The 14,710-nt window shown below is 44.5% G+C and overlaps 1 protein-coding gene across 2 annotated transcripts in view; it reads right to left on the minus strand.

Annotated features, from left to right (window-relative positions):
• The window catches only part of LOC143973813 (prolactin-releasing peptide receptor-like), a 162,062-nt gene that overhangs the window by 58,830 nt on the left and 88,522 nt on the right, over positions 1–14,710 (minus strand). For both annotated transcript variants that reach the window (XR_013272119.1, XM_077474667.1), the window contains exon 2: positions 10,226–11,130. Coding sequence is in view for 1 of the 2 variants with exons in the window: in XM_077474667.1 (XP_077330793.1) it covers positions 10,226–10,641 (416 nt within the window). In the remaining variant the exon portion in view is untranslated. The remainder of the gene's footprint in view (positions 1–10,225; positions 11,131–14,710) is intronic.

Genomic DNA, 14,710 nt, shown 5'->3' on the forward strand with positions numbered 1-14,710 from the left:
GAGAAAAGATTCGACATTATAGAGACAATAGCAAAAAAGGTCGAATGTGCCTAACCTAACTCTATTAGTCCAAGATTATTCCACATAGAGAGAAAAGATTCAACATAGAGAGAAAAGATTTGACATAGAGAAAAAAGACTCGACATAGAAAGAAAAGATTCGACAGAGAGAGACAAGATTCGACATAGAGAGAAAAGATTTGACATAGAGAGACAAGATTTGACATAGAGAGACAAGATTTGACATAGAGAGACAAGATTCAACAGAGAGAGACAAGATTCGACATAGAGAGACAAGATTCGACATAGAGAGAAAAGATTCGACATAGAGAGAAGATTCGACATAGAGACAAGATTCGACATAGAGAGACAAGATTCGACAGAGAGACAAGATTCGACATAGAGAGACAAGATTCGACATAGAGAGACAAGATTCGACATAGAGAGACAAGATTCGACATAGAGAGACAAGATTCGACATAGAGAGAAAAGATTCGACATAGAGAGAAAAGATTCGACATAGAGAGAAATGATTCGACATAGAGAGAAAAGATTCGACATAGAGAGAAAAGATTCGACATAGAGAGAAAAGATTCGACATAGAGAGAAAAGATTCGACATAGAGAGAAAAGATTCGACATAGAGACAAGATTCGACATGGAGAGAGAAGATTCGACATAGAGAGGAAAGATTCGACATAGAGAGAAAAGATTCGACATTATAGAGACAAAAGCAAAAAGGGTCGAATGTGCCTAACCTAACTCTATTAGTCCAAGATTATTCAACATAGAGAGAAAAGATTCAACATAAAAATTTGACGAAAGCATTCGCCGCGAGCGGACATTTATGGTCAAATGCTCCGCCCATAGGCCATAGAAGAATTCTAATGTTGGTTGACAAGTAATAATAATTAATAAATATAATTATTACTGGTGTCATACAACATTAGAATTCTACTATAGCTTGTAGGCGGAACATTCGACTGGAAATGTACGATTGCGGTCGTCGTACAGTTTAGCTGCTCCGTCAAATTTTCTTGGAACATTCCACAGACACCATGAGCCTTCAATGACAGATTCCACCTTAATTATTTCGGATTTTCAGACAAATGTATTTTTTAATGCAATGAAATAAATAAAAATGAATTAAGGGAGTAATTAAATAAATTTATTTTTTGGATGAAAACGAAATTCCAAAACAAAATATTTCAGTGTGCACATGTCTAATAATTATCAATTTTTAAATAAATACGAATAAAATCAGTAGTTTTAATGATAGTGGACATTATTACCCGTAGCGCCAGCTCCTGACGAGCACAGGCTATAGGTTTTTGAAAATTAATATTCCTAAAACCAGTTGGGTTTTAGGGCTAATTTTGCTAAATTATGGCTTCAGTACCAGTCTAGCTGGATTGCACTGGGTCCTCTTTGGCCGCAGGTGTCGCTGTCACCGCCAGCAAGTGGTAGAACGCAGTCTAGTTGGGTGTATTGAGTGCCATCCTTGTCTTGGAACCAGCCCAGTGGGAGTGTTTTCCTGCTGTGCATTCTGGGAGGTGGTATTTAAGGTACTGCGATCATGTGCTTCTGGGTTCCGGTCCAGAAGAGATTTTCTGTCTGTTTGGTCCTGGTCCTCCTGTCCAGCCCCCATGGCCCTCCTGGCATCCATGCAAATCCGAGCCGTGAGGCTGGATAACCCGAGGTGAAGCAACTGCAGGGACAGGCCTGAATGGATATGAGGCCGTAATGATTCAAAGGTGGTCCGGTGCTCTCATCTAGGGAGAGGCCCAGCAACTGGAGAAGTATCCAGGGGAGGACGCTTAGGGAGAAGGCCATGCGTAAGGCTGGTTTCTCAGGAGGAGCCTGGAGGCTCAGTTGAAGGACACTTTGTGGATCTATATTAATATAGTATCACCGGACCAGCTGAGAGATACTGGTACCGTATCATAGTTCTCTAAATTTGTCTACGTCCCTCAGTTACACCCAAGTCTGTGGCAGAGACTTTTGCTTTTCAAATGTTCTACATCCAAGTCTGTGGCAGAGATTTTTCTTTTGCTTAACACCCTGCCGGCTGCTAGGCCTAGTGAGAGGAGGTCTATCTGGAGGTTGTAAGAATCCAGATGTGAAACGTTTATTCTCTGGAATTTGCAGTTCCAAAAGTACCTGAACTTCCTTTCTAACTCTCTACCTTTACTAAGAAACTGAGTTATCTTCTAAATAAATAACCCAAAAGAGGATTCAGTGTCAGTTTCTGCATTTCTTTGGACCATCTACCACGTGAACCCCTAGATGGAGGCGAGGTCAAGAAGGTAACGGTAAGCCCAAATCAAACCAGCAGCTCCTTCGGGGGTCAGTGCTACATGTGGGGGCTCGCAGTCCGGGATTTGCCGTTACCCCTAGCAAAGAAAGAGAATTGTCCACCATGTAGTGTTTGCATGGTAGAGGGTAGGGATGAGCTTCGTGTTCGAGTCGAACGTACGTTCGACTCGAACATTGGCTGTTCGTCCGTTCGGCGAAATCCGAACTCTTGGTCCGTTCGCATCAAAATTCGTATGGCGCGCACGGCCCACAATGCACTGCGATGGCGCAGTGCATTGCTGGCTCATGATTGGCCAAGCATGCACTGTGACCCCGCATGCTTGGCCAATCGCAGCGCCAGCAGCGAGGAGAGCCATGATTGGCCACAGGCATCCTGCCTGTGGCCAATCATAGCTCAGGCTGTGTAGTGCACGCCCCACACTATATAAGGCCGCCTTTGAGGCGGCCTCGTGTAGTGTGTTGGCATCTGAAGCAGTGGGTGTTCTGTGTACCTTCAACACAGTTACACACCAATCGTTTTTGGCTGATTTCCTATCTTGCTCTTGTGTAGTGGTTATTGTCTGTGCCCTGACCGCAGTATACACCACTATATTCACCTCACCTATATAGCTAGCTAGTGATCTATCTTTAACCACTTAACAACCGCCCATTGCCGATTAACGGCTTCAGGGCGGTTGTTTAACTCTGAGAGGCCGTTAATTAACGGCCTCCCAGAATTCTGCTCTCGCGCGCCCCCTGGGGCGCGCACTCGAGAGCATCCGTGACCGCCGGGTCCACAGGACCCGGCGCATCACGGATCACGGTAAACGGCCGCTTGTCGCGGCCATTTACCACGTGATCGCTCCGTCAAATGACGGAGTGATCACTTGTAAACAAACCGGCGTCATGTTATGACGCCGGTTCCTCCCTCCCCTCTCTGTACCGATCGGTACAGTGGAGGGGAAAGAGATCGGTGTCAGCAGCGATGTGGGCTGCATCTGCAGTGCCCACATCGCTGCTCACCGAATTTAACCCCTCAATTCCCTGCCAATACTCTGCAATACCAGTGCATACTCTGCAGTACCCTGCCATTACTCTGCAGTACCCCCCATTACTCTGCAGTACCCTGCCATTACTCTGCAGTACCCTGCCATTACTCTGCAGTACCCCCCATTACTCTGCAGTAACCCCCATTACTCTGCAGTACCCTGCCATTACTCTGCAGTACCCCCCAATACTCTGCAGTACCCGCCATTACTCTGCAGTACCCCGCCATTACTCTGCAGTGCAGTACCCTGCCATTACTCTGCAGTACCCTGCCATTACTCTGCAGTACCCCCCAATACTCTGCAGTACCCGCCATTACTCTGCAGTACCCCGCCATTACTCTGCAGTGCAGTACCCTGCCATTACTCTGCAGTACCCTGCCATTACTCTGCAGTACCCCCCAATACTCTGCAGTACCCGCCATTACTCTGCAGTACCCCGCCATTACTCTGCAGTGCAGTACCCTGCCATTACTCTGCAGTACCCTGCCATTACTCTGCAGTACCCTGCCTTTACTCTGCAGTACCCCCCATTACTCTGCAGTAACCCCCATTACTCTGCAGTACCCTGCCATTACTCTGTAGTACTCCCCAATACTCTGCAGTACCCTGCTATTACTCTGTAGTACCCCGCCAATACTCTGCAATACCCTGCCATAAATTGCCATACCCAGCCATACTCGGAGATACCCAGCCATACTCGGTGATACCCTGAAATACCCAGCCATAGACGCCCCCCACCCCTCACCGCCCTCCGGTGCTTCTACCAACTCGCCAGTACGATCAAAGCCAAAATCTTTTTTTTATTTTTCATTTCAGGCTTCCCAGCCTAGAGGTGAGATGTGGGGTCATATTGACCCCCCAGATTTCACTGTAAAGAGGACCTGTCACCCCATATTCCTATTACAAGGGATGTTTACATTCCTTGTAATAGGAATAAAAGTGATCAAAAATATATTTTTGGGGAAAAAAATGTCAAACTAAAATAAATAAAGTAAAATGAACAATAAAAAATAAATAAAAAATTTAAAGCGCCCATGTCCCCATGTGCTCGCATGCAGAAGCGAACACATGCGTAAGCCCCGCCCACATATGAAAACGGTGTTCAAACCACACATGTGAGGTATCGCCGAGAACGTTAGAGCGAGAGCAATAATTCTAGTCCTAGACCTCCTCTGCAACTCAAAACATGTAACCAGTAAAAAAAAAAAATTATAAAGAAAAAATTACTAATCTGCTAAATTTTATAACAGAAACAAAGAAAAATTCATTTTTTCGCAGAATTTCCGGTCTTTTTTCTTTTATAGCACAAAAAATAAAAAAAACTGAGAGGTGATTAAATACCACCAAAAGAAAGCTCTATTTGTGTGAAAAAAAGGACAAACATTTCATATAGGTCCAGTGTTGCATGACTGAGTAATTGTCATTCAAAATGTGAGGGCACCGAAAGCTGAAAATTGGTCTGGTTATTAAGGGTGTTTAAGTGCCCAGTGGTCAAGTGGTTAATAATAGAGCTTGCAGTCAGTAGTGTTAGGAGATAGTGCGTGCTGTCTGCGTGCTCTGTACCCAGTACATACCGCTATAATATAGGGCAGGCCCCTACTTTCAAACATCCAACTTACAAACATCTCCTACTTGCAAACGGAAGGAGACAGCAGCAAGTGAGATGAAAAAAGACGGACGACAAAACAAATTATACAGGGGTGATAACCCTTCCCTATGTTTTCCAAAAAGCTTAAAAATAGTTTTTTTGACTGGAGCTACACTTTAAAAATGTACCGGTTGAAAATTACAAACAGATTCAACTTAACACAACAAACCTACACAGTCCCTGTCTTGTTTGCACCGCCTGTATACTGCTGTTCTGAGTATATAGGGCCTGGGGGCCACACGTATTTCCTTTTTTTAATATGGGTACGGGGTTCCCCTTAATATGCGTACAAGACCCAAAGGGGCTGGTAATGGGCAGGGAGGGCTACCCATGCCATTTTTCTCAATGATTTTCAACCATATTGCAGGAACCAGATATAACATTAAAACCGCAAGCAGTTTTAAATGGTGTTATTTCCGTTTAATGTCATTTTGTGCAGGGACTGTTCTAAACACGGGAAACACGTGGCACTTCACAGGCATACTACAGACACCCCCCAGGCACCATATTTAAAGGAATATTTCACTTTTTTTTTTTTCACTTTAATCGTCATTAAAATCAGTGCTCCCGCCAAAACGGCCGTTTTTAAAACTTTTTTTTGCAGTGACCCATGTCCCCTGAGGCAGGAGGCAGGTCCCCAAACCCTTTTTAGGACAGTATCTTGCATATTAGCCGTTAAAATTAGCACTTTCCATTTCGAACGTTCGAGTCCCATAGACTTCAATGGGGTTCTAACGTTCGTAACGAACGTGGGGGCCGTTCGCAAGTTCTGGTGCGAACCGAACCGGGGGTGTTCGGCTCATCCCTAGTAGAGGGTTATAATTTTTGGACTGCGCCATTTCTGCAAAGAGTGATTGACATCCACTTTTGGCACAAAAACTGTGGGCGGAGTTGGAAAAAGCCTGCAAATTGCGTGACCAGAGGAACCAGTGGGAGGAGTCTTGCCTGTTTATTTTCCCTGCACGAGGCACCGCGTGAGTGTGTCGTAGGAGAGAGAGGAAGTAGTTTGTGTTTTGGTGCGGAAGAGAAATAAAAGTGGAAATGTTCAGAGTGCCAAGGACACCGTCTATCTTGGGACCTAGGATGCCTTTGGTGGGAATCCCATGAGTGTGAGACTGCCTGGGACTGTGCTGACGGAATTCGCCTGTTACCGCAGGGGCGTTTTATCCTGTATATGTCGGGAGAAGTTAAGGCCCTTGGGATGCTCTGCGGAAAGTGTGAGGGACTAATTGCAAGCCCCCGGACGTTTGTTTGTTGCCTCCGGTGTGGAGAATACCCGTTCAAGCTGGAACAACCTATTGTGCCGCCTAGGGCCTACCACATGGACTGGGCCACGGGCGTTGCCACTGAGGAGTCTATTATCTACACTCCTGTGGTGAGGCCTACAACTTCTACATTGTCTGCTGCTGCCAGTGTCCCGGAGGGAGATGCTGTTACTGCCGTTACTGGAGGAACTACTCCGGATGTCATTGACACCACTTCGTCCACTGTCACCACCACTACTGGGCCTGCTTCAAAGAGAGTAGCTGCAGTAGAGGTCCATCTCAAAGTTTATCGGGATCGGATCGGAGGAAGGAGATCATTCCGGAGAAGTCCGCCACAATTACTGGTGCGAAATCTGGGGCAATTGTGTTGAGCGGGACTGTAAATAATTATCTGCCAGCAGAGGAGTTGGGGGATTCGGATAGGGGTGCAACGGATCAAAAAACTCATTAGTTCCTCGGATCAGAGTCACGGATCGGATCATTTTTCGGATCAGCAAATAATAATTTAACTTGCAAAAACCTGTGAAAATTCCACCACCATATAGTCCCCACTGTAATATACACAATCTCCCCCACTGTAATATTGGCTGAGTATGGCTGGGTACGGCTGAGCATGGCTGGGTACGGCTGAGCATGGCTGGGTACGGCTGAGCATGGCTGGGTACGGCTGAGTACGGCTGGGTATGGCTGAGTACGGCTGAGTACGGCTGGGTACGGCTGAGCATCGCAGAGTATGGCTGGGTATCGCAGAGTATGGCTGGGTATCGCAGAGTATGGCCGGGTATCACAGAGTATGGCCGGGTATCACAGAGTATGGCCGGGTATCGCAGAGTATTGGCAGGCAGGGTATCGCAGAGTATTGGCAGGCAGGGTATCGCAGAGTATTGGCAGGCAGGGTATCGCAGAGTATTGGCAGACAGGTTATCGCAGAGTATTGCTAGAGTATTGGCAGGGTATTGCTAGAGTATTGCTAGAGTATTGCAGAGTATTGCTAGAATATTGCTAGAGCAGGGGTAGGGAACCTTTTTGGCTGAGAGAGCCATGAATGCCACATATTTTAAAATGTAATTCCGCGAGAGCCATACAATATGTTTAAAACAATTTTTATTTTATTTTTATTGATTAATCGACTAATTTCAATTATAACTGTAATATCCACATCATCTCCCCCACTGTAATATCCACATCTCCCCTATGATTGTTTGCTTGCTTACCACTACACAGGCAGGCAGATCCAGGAGCAGTTTAGACGGGTGATGATGACATCAGTGCACCGCTCACCTAGGCCACCCCCGGGTGTACCAAGATGGCCACAGCTCCGGAGCTAGGCCGAAGCTGCGGCCTTTCCTATGGGCTCAATGCACGGATTGGCACACCACGCAATCCGCGGATTGAGAGGTGAGAGCCAGATGCAGCCATCAAAAGAGCCACATCTGGCTCGAGAGCCATAGGTTCCCTACCCCTGTAATAGAGTATTGCTAGAGTATTGCTAGAGTATTGCTAGAGTATTGGCAGGGTATTGCAGAGTATTACTAGAGTATTTATAGAGTATTGGCAGGGTATTGCAGAGTATTGCTAGAGTATTGGCAGGGTATTGCAGGGTATGGAGGGATGGCTGCTTCCATCTCTGGATCTCTCCCCTCCACTGTACAGATTAGTACAGAGAGGGGAGAGAGGAACCGGCGTCATGACATGACGCCGGTTTGTTTACAAGTGATCGCTCGGTTGGAGCAATCACAGTGTAAACAGCCTGGGTGTAGAAAGATGGCCGCCGCTTCGGAGCTAGGCCGAAGCCGTGGCCTTTCCTAAGGCCGAGACCGCGGATCGCTCTGCGGAACGCGGCATGTGCCGATCCGAGCGGGGTGACCCGTTTGGATCACGGATCGGTGACGATCCGTTGCACCCCTAGATTCGGAGTTAGATTCTCTCTCCGATGTAGGGGAAAATTATCTTTTTGAGACTTTGCCCCGGGAGATGTTATGGATAAATGCAGATGATGTGGCCGTAACTTGCAGTGCCTCTGGCTGGCTACTAGCCCTTAATTCGGGGAGTGCATCGTCTCAGGCGGGAACCCCTACTACCATAGACTTAACTTTACCAAAGCCTGTCAGTTTACCTGAACCAAAGAAAACGTCTTTTGCAATGGTGCGCAAATCTCCAAATTCCTGTGTGCCTCTCGGGGTTGGAAGTGCTCGAGCTCTGCCCAGGCTTGCACGGTCCCAGCAGCTGGTGAATAAGTGGGTGGCAACAGAATATGGACTGGAATTCCCTTATGTTCCTGAGGAGATTATGAGGGAAATTGAGGAGAATCGAGAGGACTGGTACGCAAGTGATGTATGGGACTATTTGAAGGTTCCTAAACCATTCTGGAAGAAAGTTTGTGTCCCTGATACGTATGAGCGATTCACCAGCTGTCTCCAGCATTGGAGTTATGGAAGACATATTTACTCGGACAAAGTTGTTATCTGCCGGCTGGGAAGGGGCAATGTTGTTTACTTCATTACTACAGTAAACGCTCAGGGAAAAACACTTACTTTGCCTGACCCAAGGTTTTATTGGTAGACTATAGGGACTGTTTTTTTTCTTGGCTCAAAATAATTTATTTTTCTTTTTTCTTGAATACATGTACTGTGGGGTAGCTAGTTAGTGTTAGTTTCCTAAGAAATCTCCGTGTCAAGGCTATTCATGGGTCACAGCACTTGTTTAAAGAGGAGCTGCACCTAAAAAAAAAATATTAAAAGCCAGCAGCTTCTAATATTGCAGCTGCTGACTTTTAATAAAATCACACTTACCTGTCCCAGGGTCCAGCGATGTCGGCGGCAGATGACGAGCGATCGCTCGTCTCGCTGCTGCCACCGCCGCCATCCTCTGTCAGGGAATCGGGAAGTGAAGCATGACGGCTTCACTGCCCGGTTCCCTACTGCGCATGCGCGAGTCGCGCTGCGCGTCTCTTATGGTCCCCCGCTGTGTCTCTGGGAACTGTGTGTTTCCCAGAACACAACGGGGGGGGGGGGGGGGCGGGGGGTCTGCGGCAGTCTGGCCGGAAGTGGGTGCAGTTACCTGGATTGTCCAGATAACTGCACCCCCCTCCCCCCTGAAAGGTGTCGATTGTGGCACCGGAGGGGGGGGAGGGATCAGATTAGCGGAACTTCCCCTTTAGGGTGAAGAACGGCTTTAAAGAAGGACTTGCACTTCATGACTCTTACCACCAGGTGGTGTGGGTCTGCACAAAAAAATGTCTTGGTCTTCCTCGCTAGCTTGTAAATTCTCAGCACTTGAGGAGAGAGAGTCTCATTGTCGGATGAGGATGAGACTTTGCCTTCTAAAAATATAGCAGTAATGTGCATTTTATTGTTGTTTTGTGTGTTTTTCTTTACAGGATTCACCAAGATCGTCTGTCAAGCTACCGGAGAGTGGGTGGTGTAGATCGTCAGGAATTGGGGTGTGTGATCTGTAATCTTCTTGTATCAACCGTTAAAAGTATTATATTGTTCAATGTTTTCTGTGTTTCCTTTTCCACTTCCTATTTCAACTCTAAAGTTCAGGTACTTAAATTTTTTTCTATTATTAGAGTGTTTTTTTCTTCTTTCCCAGACGATGAGGACATTGTCTAAATGGGAGGGAGAAGTATGTAGGGCCGGCTCCTGACAATCATGGGTTATATGTTTTTGAAAATGAATATTCCTAAAACCACAGTTGGTTTTTAGGGCACATCACATACATTCACATGGATCAGGTTGGATGAACGGTGTTTCAAACCTCTTCTATCAACACTACTGGATAAATTAAACTTGATGTCACTCCTGAGAACCAGTGGGAAAGTACACTTTATGCAAGACATATATGTTATTTTATACATCGGTCTACCCATGTTTCATCTTTCCATGCATGGTCTCTGATTTTATTCTCCTTCACATTTGACATTTAAGCAAAATATTTTCAGCAAGATAAAAAGAGAAGGAAAAGTTACCTGTCCACCGCTATGGCCGTCAAGGTAAAGACAGACACGTATACGGTTACTGGCTGTATCAGGAACACAAAGTAACACATAAACTTTCCAAACACCCAGCCCTGGGAGTTGAAGGCATAGGCAAGGGTGAAGGGCACGCAGGTGGCACACATAAGCATGTCAGAAAAAGCCAGGTTTCCAATAAAGAAGTTGGTGACATTGTGCATCTTTTTGGTTCTCCAAATCACATAGAGGAGAAGGTAGTTCCCAAATATGCCTATCAGCACCACCAGAGCGTAGCATGGGATGATGACCGGCTTGTAGGACTGGATGAGCTGGACGCCGGTGAACTCTGAGCTTGAGTTTGAGCTGTTGAGTTTGACTCTGTAGATGGTTAGATTGGCTGGTCCATAGCTTCTGCTCCCGCTGTTCTCCATCTTTTTCAACCAGTCTTCAAAGCCCCATAATATTCCACTGGAGTTCCATAATTAAGAGCTGAAGTGCAGAGCGTGTTCGGAAACCTGAGAGTTGTGTAAAACCGAAATAAAGCCGATATTCTTAATAAGGGAACTTTATCTATGTGTGACATCAGGTAGATCCAGAAATGTAGAGATATATATTCCCACTCTACATGAGGTCAGGAGGAACCTCGTGACGGTTACTGATACGTCCAGAAAATTCTAAAATGTGTTGTCTAAATTTACATTAAATTCTCTAAATCCATTGGCTGCATCCAATTCTTTCCACCACATAGGAAACCAAAATGATCACTCGGCTTTAGACAATTGGTGAAAATATGGTTTGCCCCCCTAAGGCTTGCACCCTTGTGTCACTCCTCTTCCTCTCCTCTCCATGACGGCTTTGGTATTCAGTTTTCCACTATCCACTGTTAATATGACTTCTGTTCTGTAGCAGGATTGTTATTCCTAAAGAAAGCAAAATAGAAAGAGACATTTCAATGATTTAAATAGTTATTTGGTCACTTTGGTTTTATACCATCAGCGTTGTAATAAGAATACAAACAAAAGTTATATTTGATAATCCAATATAAGTTTATTCAAAAAAATCCCCTTTCTCTTTAAACTGGTAACCGGTAAAGGCCTTTAACATGTGCATACGGAGATTTTAGGTGCCATAGTTTGGCGCAATTCCAGGAGCGTGCACAATTTTAACCACTTAAGGACCGGGGCTACTTTTCATCAGTTTTTTTTTTGCTATAAAATGACTTAGAACTCCCAAACATTACATTATATATATAAATAAAAAAGTATATATATGTATATTTCTAAAAAAAATTATAAAAAAAAGAATTAATAAATATAAATATATATATATATATATATATATATATATATATATATATATATATATAAAAATTCTTTTTGTATAATTTTTTTTATAAATATACATATATATATATATATATACATATATATATATATATATATATATATATATATATATATATATATATATATATATATATATATATATACTTTTTATATATATATAAAAGTTTGTATATATATATATATATATATATATATATATATATATATATATATAATTTAAATAAAAAAGTGTGTGTATATGTATATATGTATAAGATTTTTATTAAAAAAAATGAATAAATATATATAAATTCTTTTTTTTATATATTTTTTTATAAATATACATATATATACTTTTATATATATATATATATATATATATATATATATAAAAATAAAAAAGTGTATGTATATATATATATATATATATATGTGTGTGTGTATTTTTTTTTTATAACACCCTAGAGAATAAAATGGCGGTCGTTGTAATACTTTCCGTCACACCGGATTTTGCGCATCAGTCTTACAAGCGCACTTTTTTTGAAAAAACAAAACAAAACTTTTTTAAATTAAAAAATAAGACAACAGTAAAGTTAGCCCATTTTTGTATATTGTGAAAGATAAGGTTACACCCAGTAAATTGATACCCAACATGTCACTCTTCAAAATTGCGCCCCGCTCGTAAGAATGGCGACAAACTTTTACCCTTAAGAAATCTCCATAGGCGACGTTTAAAAAATTCTACAGGTTATCAGTTGAGTTACGGAGGAGGTCTAGTGCTCTCGCTCTACCGATCATGTTGAGACCTCACATGTGTGTTTTGAACACCGTTTACATCCCCAAAAAGACTCGCAGCTGTAATTGCAGAGAAAGGGGGTTCTACAAAGTATTGACTCCGGGGGGCGCCATACAAATCCCCCTCCCCCCCACACTTTTCACATATTTATTTGTATCATTTTCCTTCCACTTCACAATTATGTGACACTTTGTGTTGGTCTATCACATAAAATCCCAATAAAATACATTTATGTTTTTGGTTGTAACATGAGAAAATCTGGGGAATGTCAAGGGGTATGAATACTTTCTCAAGTCACTGTATATGTCCTTGACCTTAAATGCCCCATATTTCCCCCATTTATTGATTTTTACATGTAAACAAAAAGCCTGGACCAGAGTGTGCTGTCATATAGCTTCCAGCATTACATATCCATCACTCTTAGGAAATAGATTTACAATGTCCCCATATGTGGATCGGCCACGTATCTTTGCTCTTTGCTTGCCTTTCTCCGGCCCTTGGGGCACTATTCTCCCACTGATACAAGACATTGTTCTGCCAACTGACATCAACAATGGGGCACCATTTCTCCCACTGACACCAACAATGGGACACTATTCCTCCCACTGATACCAATGATGGGGCACTATTCCTCCCACTGACACCAATGATGGGGCACTATTCCTCCCACTGATACCAACGATGGGGCACTATTCCTCCCACTGACACCAATGATGGGGCACTATTCCTCCCACTGATACCAATGATGGGGCACTATTCCTCCCACTGACACCAATGATGGGGCACTATTCCTCCCACTGATACCAACGATGGGGCACTATTCCTCCCACTGACACCAATGATGGGGCACTATTCCTCCCACTGATACCAACGATGGGGCACTATTCCTCCCACTGACACCAATGATGGGGCACTATTCCTCACAATGATACCAATGATGGAGCACTATTCCTCCCCACTGACACCAATGATGGGGCACTATTCCTCCCACTGACACCAATGATGGAGCACTATTCCTCCCCACTGACACCAATGATGGGGCACTATTCCTCCCACTGATACCAATGATGGGGCACTATTCCTCCCACTGACACCAATGATGGGGCACTATTCCTCCCACTGACACCAATGATGGGGCACTATTCCTCCCACTGACACCAATGATGGGGCACTATTCCTCCCACTGACACCAATGATGGGACACTATTCCTCCCACTGACACCAATGATGGGACACTATTCCTCCCACTGACACCAATGATGGGACACTATTCCTTCCACTGATACCAATGATGGGGCACTATTCCTCCCACTGATACCAATTATGGGGCACTATTCCTCCCACTGACACCAATGATGGGGCACTATTCCTCCCACTGATACCAATGATGGGGCACTATTCCTCCCACTGACACCAATGATGGGGCACTATTCCTCCCACTGATACCAATGATGGGGCACTATTCCTCCCACTGATACCAATGATGGGGCACTATTCCTCCCACTGACACCAATGATGGGGCACTATTCCTCCCACTGATACCAACGATGGGGCACTATTCCTCCCACTGACACCAATGATGGGGCACTATTCCTCCCACTGATACCAACGATGGGGCACTATTCCTCCCACTGACACCAATGATGGGGCACTATTCCTCACAATGATACCAATGATGGGACACTATTCCTCTCACTGACACCAATGATGGGGCACTATTCCTCCCCACTGACACCAATGATGGAGCACTATTCCTCCCCACTGACACCAATGATGGGGCACTATTCCTCCCACTGATACCAATGATGGGGCACTATTCCTCCCACTGACACCAATGATGGGGCACTATTCCTCCCACTGACACCAATGATGGGGCACTATTCCTCCCACTGACACCAATGATGGGGCACTATTCCTCCCACTGACACCAATGATGGGACACTATTCCTCCCACTGACACCAATGATGGGACACTATTCCTCCCACTGACACCAATGATGGGACACTATTCCTTCCACTGATACCAATGATGGGGCACTATTCCTCCCACTGATACCAATTATGGGGCACTATTCCTCCCACTGACACCAATGATGGGGCACTATTCCTCCCACTGATACCAATGATGGGGCACTATTCCTCCCACTGACACCAATGATGGGGCACTATTCCTCCCACTGATACCAATGATGGGGCACTATTCCTCCCACTGATACCAATGATGGGGCACTATTCCTCCCACTGATACCAATGATGGGGCACTATTCCTCCCACTGACACCAATGATGGGACACTATTCCTCTCACTGACACCAATGATGGGGCACTATTCCTCCCCACTGACACCAATGATGGAGCACTATTCCTCCCCACTGACACC

This window comes from Lithobates pipiens, unplaced genomic scaffold (genome assembly GCF_037356315.1).
Source record: "Lithobates pipiens isolate NorthernLeopardFrog02 unplaced genomic scaffold, aLitPip1_a1.2 Scaffold_12, whole genome shotgun sequence".
NCBI lineage: Eukaryota > Metazoa > Chordata > Amphibia > Anura > Ranidae > Lithobates > Lithobates pipiens.